Source organism: Symsagittifera roscoffensis, chromosome 5 (assembly GCF_963678635.1).
Source record: "Symsagittifera roscoffensis chromosome 5, txSymRosc1.1, whole genome shotgun sequence".
NCBI lineage: Eukaryota > Metazoa > Xenacoelomorpha > Acoela > Convolutidae > Symsagittifera > Symsagittifera roscoffensis.
In genome coordinates this window covers 49,382,971-49,405,455 of record NC_087066.1, presented here as the reverse complement: position 1 = coordinate 49,405,455, position 22,485 = coordinate 49,382,971, and the positions used below count along the sequence as shown (strand labels likewise).

The following is a 22,485-nucleotide window of genomic DNA, read 5'->3' as shown; positions in this document are numbered from 1 at the left end:
AGATGATAGTGCCACTCGTATTTAGTTTAGGTTGAACAATTAAGCAGGCTATATTTCAACACAGATGCGAAGTTGGACTCCGCATACACAAGCAAAAATATGACGGATAACGTTATAGGGAAAAACTGAATGAGTTAAGCTTCCAGTTTACAAAATTTCTTAAGTGACGCACGCCAATTTCGAGTCTACATAGTTGCTAAGTGAGGCAAGCCAATTATGACGCATTCGCAGAACCAGTCAATTTGAAAAAAAATTTTTATAAAGACTGCAGCTAGGTTTATTTGAAGAAGCGATAGTTGCGAAGTGGTATCTTGTACTCAAAGTTATTTGAATAACTTATTGGAGCTAACTTTCTATCCGTAGCTCACACTGTATTGTTATCCACTTAGTTCTCGTTGGTTTAATCATTTCAGTCTATCCATCATACTCACTTTTTACTCTTAGCTATAGGAACAACGTATTGGAGCTAACTTTCCATTTATCGCTCACATCGTATTGTTATCCGTTTTGTTCACATTGGTTTATTCATTTCAGTCTGTCCATCATATTCACTTTTCACCTCAAATTACAGATATTGGATTCGAGTTTCAAATCGAAAAGTAATGCAAAGAATTTATTCCGACTTCGCGCCAACACAAAGTCGCCCGAATCTCGAATCACAGATTTTATAATCCGAAGGCGCCTGATTTACGAAGAACCGGTCGCGAATATAATTAAGTTAGCGAGGTTATGCAACTGCTGATCGTCTATTCTTCGCCTGACAAATGTCCAGTTGATCAAGCTACGTGGTTAACAGGGAACGTGGTCAGAAATTTTGTGCAAAAAAAAACATATTCATTTGAAAACTGAACCGTTGGATGACTATATGGCATTCGGAACAGAATATGTACATTAGAAGATTCTTATCAAACTTGGGATGTATCGAAGAAGAGAACAGATTAGAAATTACTTTGCAAAACTTAGATTGTTGTTATTTTGATTCACATTGGTCAACTCAGTCATGTTTTTGCTTTTACGATACATTACTTGCTTCATAATTGAGGTCCAATTCCAGGAATAAGTACTCAAAAATCTTAGACGTCGCACCAGCTTACTTCTGAAAGTTTTGGTTTTGTGTACGCGACCGGAATACTGTAAGCGCTAGGCTCGCACTACGATTCTACTGTTCTTTCAACAATAATCCAGCCTTAGATGCCAAATTTTGCGCTTCATATTATAATGAAATTTGATCTCGTACTACAACTTTGAGCACAGCGGTAAAATGAAAATTGTGGAACAATAAACGAAATTTTTTTTGCTTTTTTAAAACTATTTTCTGTCAACTATTTTTTTGGAACATTTTCTAATAATTTAATTCTTAAGATAACTGTGATCATAATGACGCGTAAGCTGTGTCTTATTCTGACTAAAAATCCTTTCAAGTTGATTGGAGACAAGATGTTAGTCTTTTCAATACACTTCTAGGCCCTAATTATATCACTTTATTATTTAGATAGCGTTAAAATTAAATATCTTTAAAAAAATAATTTACAATTTCTCCCCGTTAATATCAAAAAATCAAAACCAAAAACATAATATCAAAAAATCAAAATATCAACATAGAAATTAAAAAGCTATCGCAACATTTAAGGGCGCGCCATAATTTATGCAGTCCTTCCTGATTTTAAACCCTATCAAAACTTTGGTTTTAGACAAAAGTTGATTCGCGCTTAACTATTCTAATCGCTGTACGTAAAAGTGATTCTCATGCGCACAAGAAGTAGGTGACCCTTGTACTACTTAGATTTCCATTTAAGACTGACTGACCCCCAAATTTTCCGAATGCGTCTTCTGCGCCAAAACATACTTATTTTGAGGGGGAAGCGCGCCGAAAATGGCAATTTTTAGTCAACATTTTCCAAAAATTGACTAAAAACGCATGTTTTCAGCATGTTTTTTTTTCTTTATTTTGCCTCCGACGCCAAAAAAATTGTTTGAAACAGGGTCTTTTCAGTACTTTAGGAGAGCTCGGAAACTCCACTATCAAACAGCACGAGGGTAGGGTTCTCGATAAACGTGAATCTATTTCTAATTTCGAAAACAGAATTTATTTATCCGATTACTCAGCGAAATAAACAATTACTTGTTGGTCCAGTTTTATTAAATAGGGTTGATATTATCAAAAAAGTGTCAATCATAAATTGTTCTAGAAGTTATTAACCCATCGCAACATTTGAGGCGCACCATAATTTATGCAGTCCTTCATGATTTTAAACCCTACCGAAACTTTGGTTTTAGACAAAAGTTGATTCGCGCTTAACTATTCTAATCGCTGTACGTAAAAGTGATTCTCATGCGCACAAAAAGTAGGTGACCCTTGAACTACTGAGAATTCCATTTAAGACTGACTGACCCCCAAACTTTCCGAAGGCGTCTTTGGCGCCAAAACATACTAATTTTGAGGGGGAAGCGCGCCGAAAATGGCAACTTTTATTCAACATTTTCCAAAAATTGACTAAAAACGCATGTTTTCAGCATGTTTTTTTTCTTTATTTTGCCTCCGACGCCAAAAAAAATTGTTTGAAACAGGGTCTGTTCAGTACTTTAGGAGAGCTCGGAAACTCCACTTTAAAACAGCACGAGGGTAAGGTTCTTGATAAACGTGAATCTACTTCTAATTTCGAAAACGGAATTTATTTATCCGATTACTCAGCGAAATAAACAAGTACTTGTTGGTCCAGTTTTATTAAATAGGGTTGATATTATCAAAAAAGTGTCAATCATAAATTGTTCTAGAAGTTATTAACCCATCGCAACATTTGAGGCGCACCATAATTTATGCAGTCCTTCATGATTTTAAACCCTACCGAAACTTTGGTTTTAGACAAAAGTTGATTCGCGCTTAACTATTCTAATCGCTGTACGTAAAAGTGATTCTCATGCGCACAAAAAGTAGGTGACCCTTGAACTACTGAGAATTCCATTTAAGACTGACTGACCCCCAAACTTTCCGAAGGCGTCTTTGGCGCCAAAACATACTAATTTTGAGGGGGAAGCGCGCCGAAAATGGCAACTTTTATTCAACATTTTCCAAAAATTGACTAAAAACGCATGTTTTCAGCATGTTTTTTTTCTTTATTTTGCCTCCGACGCCAAAAAAAATTGTTTGAAACAGGGTCTGTTCAGTACTTTAGGAGAGCTCGGAAACTCCACTATCAAACAGCACGAGGGTAAGGTTCTCGATAAACGTGAATCTACTTCTAATTTCGAAAACGGAATTTATTTATCCGATTACTCAGCGAAATAAACAAGTACTTGTTGGTCCAGTTTTATTAAATAGGGTTGATTTTATCAAAAAAAGTGTCAATCATAAATTGTTCTAGAAGTTATTAACCCATCGCAACATTTGAGGCGCACCATAATTTATGCAGTCCTTCCTGATTTTAAACCCTACCAAAACTTTGGTTTTAGACAAAACTTGATTCGCGCTCAACTATTCTAATCGCTGTACGTAAAAGTGATTCTCATGCGCACAAAAAGTAGGTGACCCTTGTACTACTGAAATTTTCATTTAAGACTGACTGACCCCCAAATTTTCCGAAGGCGTCTTTGGCGCCAAAACATACTAATTTTGAGGGGGAAGCGCGCCGAAAATGGCAATTTTTAGTCAACATTTTCCAAAAATTGACTAAAAACGCATGTTTTCAGCATGTTTTTTTTTCTTTATTTTGCCTCCGACGCCAAAAAAAATTGCTTGAAACAGGGTCTTTTCAGTACTTTAGGAGAGCTCGGAAACTCCACTATCAAACAGCACGCGGGTAAGGTTCTCGATAAACGTGAATCTTCTTCTAATTTCGAAAACAGAATTTATTTATCCGATTACTCAGCGAAATAAACTATTACTTGTTGGTCCAGTTTTATTAAATAGGGTTGATTTTATCAAAAAAGTGTCAATCATAAATTGTTCTAGAAGTTATTAACCCATCGCAACATTTGGGGCGCACCATAATTTATGCAGTCCTTCCTAATTTTAAACCCTACCAAAACTTTGGTTTTAGACAACACTTGATTTGCGCTTAACTATATTAATCGCTGTACGTAAAAGTGATTCTCATGCGCACAAGAAGTAGATGACCCTTGTACTACTGAAATTTTCATTTAAGACTGACTGACCCCCAAATTTTCCGAGGGCGTCTTTGGCGCCAAAACATACTTATTTCGACGGGGAAGCGCTCCGAAAAAAGGCGATTTTTTGTCAACATTTTCCAAAAAGTGACTAAAAACGCATGTTTTCAGCATGTTTTTTTTTCTAAATTTTTCCTCCAACGCCAAAAAAAATTGCCCGAAACAGGGTCTTTTTAGTGCTTTGGGAGAGCTCGGAAAATCAATTTAGTTAACCTACAAAAAAATCGACGAAGTGTTTGAAAATATTTCGAGAATCGGCCCTCCCCTCGTGAAAAACCTAGATCCGCCCCCCCCCCTGGATTTAAACAAGATTCGCACAAAAAGTTATGACCAAAAAAAAGTATTGCAAATCAGTTCAGAGCCAAAAAAATATTCTCATGTTGTTTCAGGTGAACTCGCAGCCAATTCTTTGACCGTTGAATAACAAAGGAGCAATATTGACATAACATTTTAGGTATTTGGCGAAATCATGTTCTCGGGACTCTCTCTCTCTCTCTCATGTTCGTTTAGTTATTAGCACACGTTGGGAGGTTGAGCTTGTCTGTATGCAGGTTGAGGAATTCCGTGACATCCACCGGTGCAAAACACAGGTCTGCGGGGTAAGTGGGGAGGATTTGTTGGGAGTTTAGGGTTTACGTGGCAAGGGACATTCTCTCATGATTGCGACAAAACAACCTTCGAGTAGTTTTTTCTTAGTTTCCATCAAAGACTCGCAAGATGAATTGAATTGCACAAATAAATCAACTGTAAATCTCACTATATTAGCCAGGTAACATTAAGACTTAGCACTATCAGCTGAATAAATAAATGACACTGTTACAAAAGCGACCATCTCACATTAAGTTAATTTCAATTTCAAACAAGTAACATCAAAAAGTCAGAATCAATTTGGAGCTCGTTCGCCTTTTCTCCTCTCAAGTCAAAATTTCACTTATTGCATTCCTCCAGTAAATGAATTCGCAAAATGAAGCTCAATTAATGCCAGAACGCAAACTAATAAATAATTTCGCCGAGCATTCTTTCGCATTTATTGCATCTCGTGTGGGAAAAAGGAGACGAAGCCGTCAAGCAAAGTTCAAAGTTTACATTGGGACAGTTATTTTCTCAGCGAGAGTTTTTCGATTTCCTTGAGCAGATTATGGGCGTGGTCCACTGGATTCACATGCGACACCTAAACAGGAAAGGGGACAGAGTTAACAGGTGAGACTCACATCTTCGCGTCTTACAGTTTTATTGTTTTTAGAATAGTCCAATATACTATCAATGAAATCTTTAAACTGATCTTTAAGCTTCAGAAGCTATTCAGAGAAACAAAAACAATCTGCAAGCAAAAAATCGTCAAGAAAGCCAACTTCTGTTTAACTTCGCACTTTTTTTTTGCAAATTAGGTCGTTTCAATCTCTTCCGAACGCTTCTTTAAATTATAAAACAAAAACTTGACGCTTTAGTCTAAGTCTAAGTTGGACAAAGTAGGAGAAGATACTCCAAGGCATCACTAAATTCAAAAGATATCCTTCTATGCACTAACTTTCTATTCCAATGGTTAAAAAAAAAGACAATTTACTATGCTAGATATAGCTTCCAGGCCAGGGTGGCCACTGTATCCGAAAAATGCTAGCTTTGACAATAATGAATGCCGGGCACTGAATTAATAATACGCTCAGAACAATGTTTCAAAAATTAATTTCTCGCATCGACTGATTAAAAAATTTAAGCTTTTGAAGTTTTATCGCTTCAATTTCTGAAACTATTTCACTTTTTTCTGCCAGTTTGTCACGAAATACATTGATTTATTAAACAAAAGCAGCGAATTTCTTTGGCCCTGATATTAATTTGCTGGCACTGATACCGTGGCAACCATGCAGATACTTTGGATACTTTTTTCAAATCGGAAAACGTATACGCTTAGTTTTTCCACAAGAATGTTACTGGCACATTAATTAAACACAATGTCAGACATTCGTAATTTTATTACACTTCAATATCCTTAAGGGTAGGTCAGATTGTCTTTTTTTCGTTAAGATCATTTATATAGTTCTTCATTTAGCTTCACTATTAAAAAGACGATTACCCGATACTTTTGCAGTGTTTTGTTGAGATTTCCCAGAAATTTTTTAAAGGCGCCTTACGCACTTTTCGATCAAAACCTTCCAAAAAGTGCCAAAATTTTTTTTCTGGGTCTCTTTTGGTGTTTTAAGAGAGCCCAGAAAATCATTTTGATCAACTTAAAATTTCAGAATTTTTTCATTGAAAATTCGCCAACCCTTTCGAGAAAAGCCTAGATCCCTCCGTGCAAATGATAATATCATAATACAGGTCAAAAATAATTATTTCAATAGCGTTACTTACCAAAAAAATTATGTCATTTAGGATATTTTGGCTTATTGAGCCCAAATGATCAACTCTCTATTTAGCAAAACAAAAATAAACAGAGGCGAAGCTGAGCTTCGCTAACACTTGCGAGAACACGACCAAAAAGCAGCTCTATCGCGTAGAATAAGAAAAAGTATAAATAAGCCTCCAATTAGCAAAAACTCGGCTACGTGTCGGATTCGAAACTGCGACATACCAAATCTGGATCTCCCACACTAACCACTCAGCCACGGATGCTAATAGTCCCCAAAAACAAGCCACCTACAACGCAGCTACGTATGCTAACAAATTGCCAATTCGATGCAGCAAACGTAGCACCAAATATAAAAGACACAATTTAGCATGTATTAAAATGGAAAGCATAAAGGCAAAATATGTATAAGTTATGCATTTCAAAACACTAAAAAACTCATTTTGAGAAAACAAGATCAATAGGTCAAGTTTTTGTTCAGCTGAAAAATAAACCTTTATTCGAAATTAGAATCCGATCGCGCTCTCCGTCACCTTCAAAACTTTCAATAATGGAGTTTGTCTTCCTTTAAACACAGGAAATGATTTCTTCTGAGACTTAAACGCTAGTGAAGCGTAAAAACTCGAGAAATCTAATTTCAGTATGATCAAAATATGATGAAAAAACATCACGACATATATAAGACTCCACTTTATATTGCCCCAATTTATTAACAGTCGCTGAACGTAGAGTCTTATAACGGTCATGAAGCTTTTTTCAAGATGAGACAAAAATTTTGTTCCGGCTCAAATTTAATATTTCGCGGTTTGATTTTTGTTTAAGTGTAGTTTATTTCGTTTGTTCAAAAGAAGGGAAAATCCACTATCAAACAGCAAAAGTGTAAAAGATCTCGAAAAACGTGAATCTACTTCTAATTTCGAAAACGGAATTTATTTATCCGATTACTCAGCGAAATAAACATTTACTTGTTGGTCCAGTTTTATTAAATTGGGTTAATTTATCAAAAAAAAGTGTCAATCATAAATTGTTCTAGAAATTCGTCTCTGTGTCTATGATTAAGCTTATAAACGCCAGTGTTATGAATAAAATAGTTTTTTTCGAACTGATGTTAGACTTGTGTGATCATATATGTGATCAGTTTAGTGTACTGTATATTGCCCCAATTTATTAAGAGTCGTGTGATCATATATGTGATCAGTTTTAGTGTACTGTATGTTGCCTCCATTTATTAAGAGTCGATGAACGTACACTAAAACTGATCACCTATATGATCACAAAAGTCTTAAATCAGATCGAAAAAACGACTTTATACATAACACAGGCGTTTATTAGCGTCATCATAGACACAGAGGCGAAGTTGCACTTCGCATACACGAGCAAAAATATGACCGATTACGCTACCGGGAAAAACCGAATGAGTAAAACTTTGAGTCTACAAAATTTCTTAAGTGACGCACGCCAATTATGGGTCTACATAATTTTTAGGTGATGCGAGCCAACTATGACGCATTCGCAGTACCAGTCAATTTGAAAAAAAATTACCAACTAACATGTCTCGATTTAAAGAGCGGACGCATTTTAACTAGTATAGGAAAAAATCATTAAAAACATCCGACCCTGCCCAGGTCCAAACCCTTTTAATTTGATGCGGGTATCCTTCCCAACCTCTACGCTACAGATCCATGAAACCTTGAAGCTTAAGTGCTATTTTTAATATAATAGTGTGTTAATCTCCTTAGCATTAGCTGTACTTAATAGCTGGCTATTGATCAAAATGAACACATTTTGTCGCAACAATATTTGCATCTTAGAAATATTTGCGACTTAGATTGGAAAAAAAGAGTTCATACTATAACACAAGCTTTGCCTGTGTAAAGACTGCATTTATTGACACTCGTAAAAATCTCAAGAAAATTAATTTCCAGCAATAATTACCTTTGGACATTAGCGGATTTAGGGGGGGGGGGGGAGGAGGCGGATGCCTTTCACCCGCATGAATTTGACACCGACGCAACTCAGAGGTTTTTTCTTCCAAAAGTTCTTTCAAAGGGCGCCTAAATATTTAGTTTAGCTTTAATATATATATATATCCACAAAGAAGTGGAAACAAACGTTCATTATGTCATAGAGGTCCTAAGCGGTAACTAAGCCGATAAAATTTGGGTAGAAACCCATTGGGCCAAAAAAAGTCAATTTGGTTTAAAACTCAAAGTTTGGTTTTCTGCCCCATCCAAACGCATAAAAAATTTCTCTCTTACTCAAACGACTCACTAAGAAGCAAATATTCCGATATAACATAAAAATGCAATTTCAAAACCAAGTATCAAAAAAAATTCAGCAAAGTTTCTTGCAACAATTATGAGCAAATTTCGTGGTGCTGTAACTAAGCCGACAACTCACGTCCTGACAGGATTCGAACCTACTACCTATGTCATCCGAAGCATGAACTTTATCTCCTCGTGCCAATTCTATATATCCAACTTGATACACTAAAAAAGTTTGAAGACCAAAAGATTCAGTGATTTAATTGAACTAGTTACTAATCAGACGCAAGATAGTCCAAGAGTTGAATTTTTAGAAAGCAGAAAATCAGTTTAAACAAGTTCAGGTCCTCGAGCCCAGACCATTGTTGTCCCCAGCACGGGCGTTACCTCTAAATCAAATAGACAGAACCAGTCATTGTATTTGAAGTTACACAAAGGCAAATCATTTCGCAAACACAATGGAGAAAACGGCTAAAATTGGCTCAAAAAGGCAAAAAAAAAACTAACGAAGAAAAAATAAAAGCCTTAAGAAATAAAACTTTTGCCGGCTCTTTTCTAGTTCCCCCCTTTCAAATTCAATTTTGAAAAGTCTATTTAACGTTGTCATAATGCAATGAAATTTGGCGTGGTGAACAAATCGACAATTCTGAATAGATTTGTTCTTCATATTTTACAGGGTAACATCACGCATTTAACCGTAATTACACGTAAAACAAACATAGCGCGCATGAGTTATACGAATCCCAATTTTACTGCGTAAACTATTGGAACCTAATGTGAATCACAGTTTTAACATCTTTCTCATTCAACCTCTAGTACATCAATCTATTTTGAATTACCACGTTTAACATTTTTTTCATTCGACCTCTACTACACCAATCTCTTTCAGATAGTTTTAAGAAAAAAAATGCCTGCATTGATATCCTCATATCGATTGTCAATTAGCGCCCGATTATATGCATAGACTAGCATAAAATCAACATAAGACATGCGACTTTGCGTGGAAAAAACCTGCTCGTAGAATAACACAAGGTTTTGCTTGTGTAAGTAGAAACTTAGAAAGAGTTGGTGTTACTTGTTGCCAGCTGCAAAAGTGTAAGGCGTAAAATTGTGCCTAGAGATTCTTTTTCGTCAGCATTCAACTGGTTTAGATGATAGTGCCACTCGTATTTAGTTTAGGTTGAACAATTAAGCAGGCTATATTTCAACACAGATGCGAAGTTGGACTCCGCATACACAAGCAAAAATATGACGGATAACGTTATAGGGAAAAACTGAATGAGTTAAGCTTCCAGTTTACAAAATTTCTTAAGTGACGCACGCCAATTTCGAGTCTACATAGTTGCTAAGTGAGGCAAGCCAATTATGACGCATTCGCAGTACCAGTCAATTTGAAAAAAAAAGAAATTTACCAACTAACATGCCTCAATTTAATAAGAGCGGACGCATTTTAAATAGTATAGGAAAAAGTTCAAAAAAAAACATCCGACCCTGCCCAGGTTCGAACCCTCTCATTTTGATGCAGGTCTCCTTCCCTACCTCTACGCTGCAGATCAATGATACCTTGAAATTTACGTGCTATTTGTAATATAAACATAGCCAATCGAAGATTGGAATAGAGTAATGAACGCAAGTAAACAAAAACAAACACTGACATCTCAACTTTCGAATTTCAAAAAAATAGATGCAAGCTCTTTGAATTTCGAAAACAATTTATGACTGGCGCTTTTTTGCTAACATTAACCCAACTTGAGAAAACTAGATCAACATGTAATGTTTTTATTCCGCTGGAAATCTGAAAATGAAATTCCAATTTCGAAAGTAGAAATCGTTCACTTTTCACACCATTTTCATGTTCGTATTTGGAGAGTGCTACTTACGTCACTTTCAGCAGATGAACTTCAAATGGACTCAAAAAGTGCATATATACCTATGTGCATTCATAAAGGCATCAATATTTATGAATGCACATCTGTAGTTATCAGAGACTTTTCCTGAAAAAAAAAATCAGCAAGACCTATAAAAGAGACTCACTACGTTCATTATTCTTAATAGTCTGTGCTAATATCCTTAGCATTGGCTGTATTTAATAGCTGGTTATTGATCAAAATGAACACTTTCAAAATGAACACATTTTGTCGCAACAATATTTGCGAATTAGGTTGGAAAAAAAGAGAGTTCATACTATCAAGTCTCCTCAAGTCCTCCTTTACAACACATAAATTCAAGTTTATGCCGAGATTTTATAGGTTGCGTACAAAGAACAAATATACTTGGATAAGTATATTAGTGCGTATTCTCAAGCTAAATTTTCGGTGCAATCGAATACCGTGAAAAATAGTTAGTCATGATCTCGGTCGTTGAAGGTGGATGACAAAGACGCGCTTTATTGCAGCTTAGGGTTGTGTGTGTGTGTATGTATGCATGTGTGTACCTGGACTACTGAGCTCTTGAGTCTTGTCTCGTCATTGTAGCTCTCCATTTTGACTCTGATCTTGAAGAGGTAAGACTTGAAGTTGGCCTCTGAGAACACTTTGTTGTACTGTGTTGAGGCACTCTCGTCTGTCCCTTCGTTCTCTAGCTGCTTCAGTCTCCCCAACTCGTTGATGTCAGTTGCCAACACCTTAAGCCACAATCCAAAACACTTTCCAAGAAGAGAAGAACAGTCTTATGGCTTATTAAGCGCTAATTAATTTATTACTTACTTGGCAATCCGACAGCAAAGACCAACGGAACGTACTATTCTACTAAGACACCCTTGACATAGACTTCATTATTTTGCAACATGAGAGAGCTTGACCCGTCAAACAAGCGCGGAATTAAGTCAAAGCTTTCGGAAGTTTTGAGAGAGTTCGAAATTTCTGAAGTTTTGAGAGAGCTCGAAATAGAAAAAGGCGACAGAAGTAGAAGTTTATTTAGAAGTACAATAGTATAAGTTGTAGTGACTGACCAGTTCCGCAGACTCGTTGAAAAGAGTGACCCACAGGTTGTCGGAGTGGTCGGCGATGTTGGCGGACACGACCGAGTGCCAGTTGAACTCCTGGGAAGAGGAGACACACTTCTCACACCTGTAGAACCCATTGCCCTCATCCACCAACTTCTTCCTGCACGTCTTGCAGCCTAGAGAATTGAAAGAAAAGGAAACGGTAACAAGGTAAAACAACGCGGTTTAAAAAACAACCAACAGACAAATGGAAATGAGTCAATGAACGAAAGTAAACAAAAGAAAACACTGACTTGTTTTTGAAAAAATCTCCTTTCGAATTTCAAAAAAACGGATGCCTTTAAGGCTCTTTGAATTTCTAGAACAATTTATGATTGACACTTTTTTGACACAGGCAAAGCTGCGCTTCGCAAACACTTGTGAGAACACGACAAAAAAGCAGCTCTAGAAAGAGAAAGTGCAATAAGAAGAAATAAGCCACGAAATAGCAAAAGCTCGACTAGGTCTACGTTTCGATCTGCGACCTACTGCAATCAAGAGATTTTGAGTCTGACGCACTATACACTCAGCCATGCAAGCTTAACAACCGACAAACAGTCACGAATAAAGCAGCTACATAAGCTAATAAATTGTCAATGTGGTTCATAAAAAGTGGCACCAAATACAAATACTCTATTTTGCAGGTAATTATTTGGAATATAACAAACTGAAAGCATCCACACTAACTTTGAATGGAACGAATCGCAAAGCATAAAGCCACATTATGTATAAACTATGCATTTCAAAAAATTGCGAGATATATTACGTTATTATTATTATTATTATTATAAAACTTTATAATCTACAATGAGATTAAAGGGGTGTGAGCCCCAAACATAAATCAACGAGGAATAACATTGCGACACGAATTACAGTTACAGGCAAAACACCAGGAGCAAGTGTTCTGAATATCGAAATTGTTATTGACGTAGGACCAGAAGAACTTCAATAGGCGAGACTTTAGTCCAATGTATTGATGAAAGTTCACGTAATCAGGCAGTAAGTTGCATAGTCTTGGTACTCTATGCCAGAAATTAGTTCTGCTGATGTCCAACCGCACTTTTCTTGAACTATAGCGCAAGGTAGTAGACGACCTGGTGGCATACAGTGATGCTGGTGTTGATGAGAGGTAATGATCTAAGTTTATCATATAATCGCCATTGATGAGCTGAGAGAAAAATAGTAAATCGATAACTTGAAGATATAAGGAAATGGGAAGTAAGTTCAATGATGCCGTGAGTCTTTCTTTGTATGACAGATCGTTGAAATCTAATATCCAGTTTGTAGCTCTTCGTTGAACCGACTCAATGGTTCTCATGTCGGTTTTAGACGGACACCAAGCTGGACTACCGTAACACAAGATCGGTAAAACCATTGATTTGTATAGATGAAGTTTTTGTTGATATGGTAGTAGACGAGACACTTTTCGTTTGACCATGTGAAACACTTTGTTTGCTTTGTCACAGACTTTCTGAACATGGGAAGTCCATTTTAGCGTGTCGGAAACTGTTATCCCTAAGTCTTTCTCGCTACGACTTTGTTCCAAATAGATGTTATTCAGCTTCAGTGCAGGTGATTGCGAATTGGCGCCGAATGTCATGATGTGACATTTCGAAGCATTAAACTCCATTGAGTTTGCGGTACACCAACGTTCCAAAATTTGTAGATCTTCCTGAGCCGGCGAGTAGGCGTTTCTCTTCAAAATATCAAGGAGTTTGCTATCGTCGGCAAACATATACGGCAGAGTTGAGATTCCATCAGGTAAATCCTTAACATAGATAAAAAATAAAAGAGGTCCTAGTAGAGAACCTTGCGGGACACCACTAGTTATCTCCAGTAGTGAGGATTTAACAGATCCTAATTGGACATTTTGCTTGCGATTTGTTAAATAGCTCTTGATGACTCTGAATAGGTTCCCACCTATGCCAATACGGTGTAATTTACTCAGTAATTCTGAGTGCGAAACCTTATCAAAGGCTTTCGCGAAATCGAGGTACACAGCTGAAACAGTCTTATCTGGATCGTCGACAGCGTTGAATATTTCATCCAGATAGCAGATAAGTTGTAATATAATTAATTTTCTTTTCTGAAAACCGAACTGACATGCGGGGATGAGTGGACGGACAAACTCATAGAGTTCGTCAAAAACACATTTTTTGAATATTTTTGATGATGGGATATCGAGTAACGAAATAGGCCGGTAATTTGACACGACACATCTGTCTCCTTTCTTGAAAAGAGGACTAATTCTCCCTTCTTTCCAAGTATCAGGGAAAATGCCAGTTTGCTTTATTTTGTAAAACAGTTGTGCAAGAGAATGCTAAATGTTACTGTTTCTGAAGAGTACTGGAGGCAATTCATCATCGCCGCGTGATTTTGTTATATCAAGTTGCTTGAGAATTTGTATGAATTTTCTCTCAGATGCATCGATATCTTGAATCTTTATCTCATGGGTACGATCTTCAATAAACTGACCAGTGTCGGTGCTGAAAACGGATATAAAATATTCGTTGAATAAATGGCATTGTTCAAATTCTGTCTTTGCTGTAACACTGCCCCAGTTGACCGAAGAGGGAATTGGATTGCTTTTGCGCAATGACTTGAAATACTTGAACAGATGCGATGTGTTACGACGATTGGCTAGACTTGTTTCATAGTTTGCTTGATCAATCTCAGTCGAAGACTCAATTGATTTTTCGAGGATAGTTATCTTCAACTGAATATTGTCATTTGGTTTCGAAAAATATTTGCGGCGGAGAGTCTCCAGTTTTTTCATCGAGTGCGACGTTTGAGGCGAGACCCAAGGAGGAAGGTTGCAGCGGTGCCTTGTCTTGTAGGGCACTGCCATATCCAAGAGGGGGGAGAGCCATTGATACCAGTTCTTAAGTAATACATTGGGGTTAGACCAACAGGCGCCAGTAAAAGGATATTCAAGTATCAATGCATTAAGTTTTTCATAGTCGGCTAGGGAATAGCTTCGTTTCTTGATAGGAGCCAGAGTCGTGAGACTTCCGAATTGTAGTTTGATGCACATTGGTTTGTGGTCCGATAACATTCAATCATTGACACTGCAAAGATTCATTATTGTTTCATCGACACACACCGATAGTATCAGTGAGTCGTTGCTGGCAAGGACGACATCCAATGTATTTGATGAAGTTGTGTTGACGTTAACTAATTTTGTTAAGTTGTACATGTCCAGTAATCGGAGCACGTCACTTTCTTAGTCGTTGTTCGAGTGGAAAGAACTCCAGTTCACTCCCGGAAGGTTGATATCTCCCATCAGAATGACACATTGCGAGTGTTCGTCCTTCATGAAGCGATCGAGAGCTGCGAGAATATTGCTCCATTTGTTCAATGGCCATCTGTAGTTGCTTGTAGTTGGTGGATTGTAGAGCACTCCCATAATGTAGGAATAGCCGGGGGAGTCAATCTTGCAGGCAGCAAAGTCGTCCGTGTTGTCGCAGAATTGACTGAGGTTGAGAGTTTTGCATCTGATATTCTTGATACCTAGAAGTACGCCACCATGTTTAGAGAGTTCGCGGTTTGTGGTTCGTTCTTTTCTGATTAGGGAATAATTCGGTAAATTGATCTCTGCGTCCGCAATATTTTCAGTGAGCCAAGTTTCGGTCAAAGCGATAAAATCGGGGTTAGCTGAAAGTATCGCACGAGATAGAGCGAGACGTCTTTCATACGCAAGTATACTTCGCACATTGAAAATAGTTACAGAGATGCATGATACGTCTGTGTGCAGTCATGCAGTACTTTGGTCGGTAAGTGATTCGATGTTCACAACTTCACCGTCTTTGAGCAGTTTCAGTGATCGTATTTTGAGTGCTTCTTTGGGAATTCCGGACTCAATGAGCTCTCGTCGTTTTTTCAGAATCGCGTTTTCCATGACTATTTCTGGGTGACTGAGGCTTTTCGATAGGTAGACTTTGCTGACGTAATTCTTCAGAAGAGGGGCTTTCGAAAGTACTTTACGAACGTCCCAAACATGTGGCAGTGTTACTATAATAGTTCGTGGTCGATTTCTATCTTTTTTGAATGACCCGAGTCGTTTCATGTTCCAAATCGTCAGTGGTTCTGTGAGATATCCGAAGATTTTCTCAACAGCCGCTGTTTCTTCTTTGATAACTTCGTGCGATGGTTTTCCTTCAATTTCTGAGATACCGTCTATGCGAATTCGGAAGAGGTGCGAATCGTCGGATGGCTTCCTGTCATTGTTTCGGGAGGCTGGCGTAGATGCCGCCACTGGGCGACTTATGCTCGCTCCAGAATCTGACTTCGTATTCTGAATTTTAGTCGAAATTTTTTCAAACGCATCTTTGAACCGAGAAGAGATTGTTGATTCGATGTTCGGTATAGCTGCTTTCAACTGATTCGCATCTGAGGCCAGCGACTGGACGGTATCACTCAGTGAGTACTCTGTATTGAGACCCAATTTGAGTTGAGATATGGATTCGCGGAGAAGACAAACGAGAGACTGTTTGTTGAGACCATTAACAACCCTCGATGCATCTTCGTTCGAAGCCCAGACGAGTTCGAGAATATTGGGATAGTAGTTCTTTGCTGTCATTGATATGGGAGCACCGATGCCTGGGGTGCCTTCGTTTGTCGGTTGCTCGTTCGACATGCTCTTCTTCTTCGGATAGGGAGAAGGGGTCTTAAATTGGCGAGGTAACTTATTGTGTAGTGGCAGTCGAATGAAGCAGTACAAATCGTGGATGGAAGCTTAAGGGAGTTAGAATGTTGCAGGATAGAATGTTGAAAATAAATTCCAGGAACTTCACCTAGGAGTCTGAAATGAGCAATGTGTTGTTCGGAGAGTCCTTGAAGACGTGGAATCTCATAACATACAACGCCCGTCTCTAAAACCCTTCTACAAACTTAGAAGGTCTTCCACAAAAGGCGATTTATTCAAACATTCAACATGAAACTATTTAATAAGTTTCATGTTGAATGTTAGAAAATTTCTGAAATCGAGTTTTCTTTAGGGTAATTAAGAGGATACTTAGTAAACAAAACTTGGGCAGATGACTGTTGATCCGAAAAAACAAACAAAATTGAGCTGTAAAATATTGAGTAAAAAAATTCAAGTTTTACGCCCACAACCCCCACCTGCCCTTATATAAGCAGTAGCAATTTCAAAAATTGGCGCTTCAAACAATGAACTTCCAGGCAACTAAACAGATATGCATTAGCCGAAACCATTTGAGCCGAAAAAAAAGAAAACTCAAAACAAGAGTTGATTTACAACCACCAACAAAAATTCGAATAAAACGGCCACTTAAACTGGAGACATGCTCAAAAACAATCTGTTGACAGGTATTCTGATTCAACTGATTTTGTTGAACTAGTTGTTAACTAGAAATAAAGTCTACATTCCAGTTTGATATCGCTTGCTACTCGCAAGCGTAAGCAACGCAAGCAGCCGTAACAAGGCATCAAATTTTAAAATTTACTTGGTTTAATTCTCAAAGCGATGAAAGGACTCTACCTGGGTATAGTACATTGTTTCCGTCCTTCTTGAAGAAGACGAAAGTGGCCTTGGTGGTGTAGTAGTCTGCCTTGTCCCCACCCATGCCCAGTCTGGCCTCCCTGGCATCCTCGATGGACATGAGCTGTGAACTGCCCCCCATCATACCCCCGGCCATGTTGGACACACTCTCCACCTAATCCAACACACACGAACGAACACGTTACCCATTCTTTACAATCCCTTATATTAATCTTCATTAATATTTAACTACATTCAGGAATAGATCTAGCATTTTCGCCAAGTGGGGACAGATTCGAAATCTACCGATATACTAAAAGACTAGTGCGACAAAGAGCTGCGACGCAGGCAATTTTTGAGAAAGCGTACCAGAGATTCCGTGTAAGGGCTTTTTGTTAAATAGTTGCATTTTTTCTGCGCAGTCTCCTTTAGAAAAAATTTGGGATATATCGTCAAAAATCCATAAGTAGAGTAAAAACACAGCAAGACCCCTTTTGAATGCTGAAAGAATTGAATGGCAACTAAATGGGTTTCTAAAATGTTCAATTTAAACTATGCCGTGAAAAGCAGTAATTACACCTCATTGAGGACAAACAAACCCAAAAAGGAACAAGACTGCTCGTATCAGGGCGAAGCCTTGAATGTTCCGACTGCCTTTTAAGGTTTATGGAGCAGTAATAACATAAATATCGTTAACAAATTAAACGTAAAAAAAATGAACAAAAATTTTCTCTAAAATTTGAATTTTTTCCATGAAAATCATCCCCCCCACACGCCATATAAACTACAAAAGAATAGATTTCGCTCCTTGTAACAAATCAAATCTGGCAAATAAGCTTCTTTCAACCAATTTGGAACGATTTCTAAGACGGATTAAATCTCCGCTTACGCGTTAATAGCGCGAAATATATCGAACGTTAATTGTCCCAAATTCGCCAAAATGGTAATCTTTAAACCCTCATAACTTTACGAAAAATGATCACAGGTGAAATATCAGGACAACAATACCTTTTGAATGATATTAAAAAAATCCGTCAAAAATGGCTAGTTAAAAAGTCAAAATTTGTCTGAAGAAAAAAAACCCACCCCGAGCACAAAAATTCCGTTACTTTCGTATCGAAAGTCGGAACAATAATATCGCCAACTGACAGTTGGAAAAGAGTCAATGAACGCAATTAAACAGACGTTCAACGACTTTTAAAACAGCGTTGTGTTTCTTTCACTTATTTATAGTTATTCAAACAGACAATAGTTTTCTTATGCTAACATACAGATGCAAAAGCGTCAACGAACTTTAAAAAGGTCAGAAACTGTGCGCTAACAAATTTCACGTCATAAAAGGTAAGCAAAAAAATTTTTTGTTAAACGATTTGAAAGCAAGCTTCTAAAAACAAAAAAAAAAGTGATAATTAATTAAAACTTAATCAATGGCAGAAAACTTGTGATACCAGATTATTTTCCCGGTAATAAGAACACTTTCACTAACAATTATCAGAGAGCTCATTTTGAACTTGCTGCTCGGAAACAATCTGAACTGTACGTATTTTACTTGCCAATGCATTTTGAGTGCGCCGGTGGGGAGTTAAAGAAGCGAAGTAAGAGAGAGCTACCAAAAGCTTGATTAACAAATAGAACAAGACTGCTCGCATTCTTTTAAGGTTTTATGGAGCAGTAATAACATTAAAATGTATTAAATGTATTAAAATAAAACGAAAGTTTTTTTTTCTAAAACTTGAAATTTTTTATGAAAATCATCCCCCCACACGCCATATAAAGAAGAAAGGATAGATTCCGCTCCTTGTAACAAATCAATTATGGCAAATAAGCTTCTTTCAAACAATTTGGAACGATTTTAAGACGGATTAACTCTCCGCTTACGCGTTAATAGCGCGAACTATTGCCATTTTGGGACAATTAACGCGCGATATGGAACTTTTTAAATATTACTTTTCTGAAAACTTCTGAAAGAATCATAAGAATGTCACATCTCGGAACATGAAAAATGAGCAGTCACATTTGGATGCAAGATTAGCAACGACCGAGGGTATCCTCACAGCCCTTCACAGCATAGAGTTGAGAACTTCAACTTTTAATAAGTTTTTTATATCTAAGATAATTGTAAAAACGTCGTATCTCAGAAACTAAAAGGATTTGAGCAGTCATATTTTGACGCAAGATTTGGAAACCCCGAGAGAACCCTGACAACTGCCAATTTCAGGGTTGAAAATTTCAAATTTTGTCAAGTATTCGTGTAATTGCTTTGAAAACTTTTTTAAAAAATCAGAAAAAAGACATATCTCGGAAATTAAAAGGACTAACAAGCTCGTTTCCAATATTCCACCGACTCGCAAAATGTAATTTGTTGTTCTGATCAAGCTGTTCAAGCATTAAAACTTTGGACCATTTCATCTTTAACCAGGTCGTGAATCAGTTTGAAAAACTTATTTCAAAGATCGAATTGGTTCAAGAAAATTTTATCTTTTTCAAAGCAAGCTATTCAAGGCATGAAACTGTGTATTTTTTAAAAATTGGTCCTTAGACTGAATCGTTTTGCAAAAAATTGAAGTTTTCTTATGAAAGTTTTTCGAGCAAGGAAATTTTAAAATGTTAAAAAATGTAAAAAGCTATGAAAATTTGAAAAACTTCAAGTTATTTCTTAGAGCCATTCGTTCGCGAAATGTTGAAGTTTCTCTATGCAAGCAGTAAAAGTTTCATAAAGTTCAAATTGTTACAGAGCGAATCAATTAGCTAAACCTTCAAGTATTCTAATAAAGCTATGAAAATTTGAAAACTTTCCAGTTGTTTGTTCGTCCAAAACGTTTCGAAAACGTTCTTCGTCCATAACCTCGAAAAATTCCAAGCCGTTTCTTAGATCAAATTGATTTGCAGAAAGTTAATTTTCCAAGGCAATTTATTCGAGCAATATTTGGAAAATTTCAAATTGTCTCTTAGAGCAAATTAGTTAGCAAAAAATTTTAAATTTTTCTTAAACAAGCTATTGAAACTAAGAATTTTCGAAATAATGACGTTTCTTTCAGCTAGCTATTCAAGCGAGGAACTTGGAAATTTTCAAGTGTTTCTTAGACCAAATCATTTCGCAAAAAAATAGATTCTTTCTTTCAAGTTATTCAAGCAAAGATTTTTGAAATATTTCAAGTTATTTCATAATGCGAATCAGATTGCAAAAAGTTCAAGTTTTTCTTTATATGCCATACAAGCGATGAGATCATTCGAAATTATTTCATAGTTTAAGTTTTTTTAAGCAAGCTATTCAAGCTATGAAACTGTAAAACATTTCCAGTTATTTCATTGAGCAAATCGGGTGGTGAAGTAATTCAAAATTAGACCAAATCAGTTTCCGAAAAATTCAAGTTTTCGTATCCAAGCTATGCTATCAATGAGACTTGCGCTTTTTCAACTCATTTTTTAAAGTGAATCGGTAAAGTTTTCTGAAGGAAGCTGTTTAAGATACAAAATAGTTATTTTATAGACCAAATCGGTTCGCGGAAAGTTGAATTTTTTCTAAGCAAGCTATTCAAGCTTAGAAAAATTGAAAAAAAAACTGACTGGATAGATTCATAAAAAACTCTAATTTAAATTTTATAAACAAGCTATTTAAAGCTGCGAAACTTCCTTAATTCAAGTTATCCCACAGACCGATTGGGTCCATGAAAAGTTTAAAATTTTATAAGCAAGCTATTCAAGCTGTTAAACTTTAACGTGAATCAATAATCAGTCATTTTTCTGAGCATGCAGGTGGCTGTTTTTAAATGTTTCGTTTCATACGGAAAAGAAAATGTGAACCCGAAACTTTTGGCACGAGGCGAAGTTGCACTTCTTATAGACAAGCAAAAATACGACCAATAACCCTACTGTGAAAAAGTGAACGAGTAAAACTTTGAGTCTACAAAATTTCTTAAGTGACGCATGCCAATTATGAGTCTACATAACTGCTAAGTGACGCAATCCAATTATGACGCATTAGCAGTACCAGTCAATTCGAAAACTAAATTACCAGCTAGCGTGCCTTAATTTATAGAGCGAACGCCTTTAAGCTAGTATACGAAAAAGTTCATTAAAACATCCGACCCTGCCCCGGTTGGAACACTTTTCCCTACCTCTACGCTACAGATCTATGATACCTTGAAGGTAAAGTGCTATTTGTAATATAATAGTGTCTTAATCTCCTTAGCATTAGCTGTACTTAATAGCTGGCTATTGATCAAAATGAACACATTTTGTCGCAACAATATTTGAGTCGCAGAAATATTTGCGACTTAGATTGAAAAAAAAAAGAGTTCATACTATAACACAAGCTTTGCCTGTGTAAAGACTGCGTTTATTGACACTCATAAAAGTCTCAAGAAAATTAATTTCCAGCATTAATTACCTTTGGCCAGTAGCGGATTTAGGGGGGGGGCGGATGCCTTTCTCCCTCATGAATTTGACACCGACACAACCCAGAGGGTCCCCACTTAGGTTTTTTTCTTTCAAAATTTTTTTTCAAAGGGCGCCTTAATATTTAGTTTAGCTTTAATATATATCCACAAAGAAGTGGAAACAAATGTTCATTATATCATAGACAAATTTGCCGCAAAAATTGCAGACTCATTTCTGTATAATATTGTTTAATCTTTGTTGATTTTTGAATTCAATTTTTGCTACTGTTTTTCCAAAATTCAGCCCCCCCCCTCGGAAAAATCCTAGATCCGCGCCTGCCTTTGGCCATTATTTAAAAAAAATGTACTAAACGGTAACTAAGCCGACAAAACTTGGGTAGACACCCATTGGGCAAAAAAAAGTCAATTTGCTTTAAAACTTAAAGTTTGGTTTTCTGCCCCACCCAAACGCATAAAAAATTTCTCTCTTATTCAAACGACTCACTAAGAAGCAAATATTCCGATATAACAAAAAAGGCAATTTCAAAATCAAGTTTCTTGCAACAATTATGATCAAATTTCGTGGTGCTGTAACTAAGCCGACAAAAATAAGCCGACAACTCAAGTCCTGACAGGATTCGAACCTACTACCTTTGACGTCCGAAGCATGAACCTTATCTCCTCGTGCCAATTCTATATATCCAAATTGATATACTAAAAAAGTATGAAGACCAAAAGATTCAATGATTTAATTGAAGTAGTTACTAATCAGACGCAAGATAGTCCAAGACTTGAATTTTTAGAGAGCAGAAAATCAGTTTAAAAAAGTTCAGGTCCTCGAACCCAGACAA

The 22,485-nt window shown here is 36.9% G+C and overlaps 1 protein-coding gene across 1 annotated transcript in view; it reads right to left on the bottom strand.

The window, feature by feature from the left end:
- Positions 1 to 4,840: 4,840 nt before the first annotated feature.
- LOC134845946 (replication protein A 70 kDa DNA-binding subunit-like) overlaps positions 4,841 to 22,485 on the bottom strand; it is a 38,548-nt gene continuing 20,903 nt past the window's right edge. Inside the window, exons 9-12 of the mRNA XM_063863083.1 lie at positions 17,256 to 17,430; positions 11,723 to 11,892; positions 11,207 to 11,395; positions 4,841 to 5,335 (exon numbers count right to left, since the gene is read on the bottom strand). Of these exons, the coding sequence (XP_063719153.1) occupies positions 5,261 to 5,335; positions 11,207 to 11,395; positions 11,723 to 11,892; positions 17,256 to 17,430 (609 nt within the window). The 3' untranslated portion in view covers positions 4,841 to 5,260. The remainder of the gene's footprint in view (positions 5,336 to 11,206; positions 11,396 to 11,722; positions 11,893 to 17,255; positions 17,431 to 22,485) is intronic.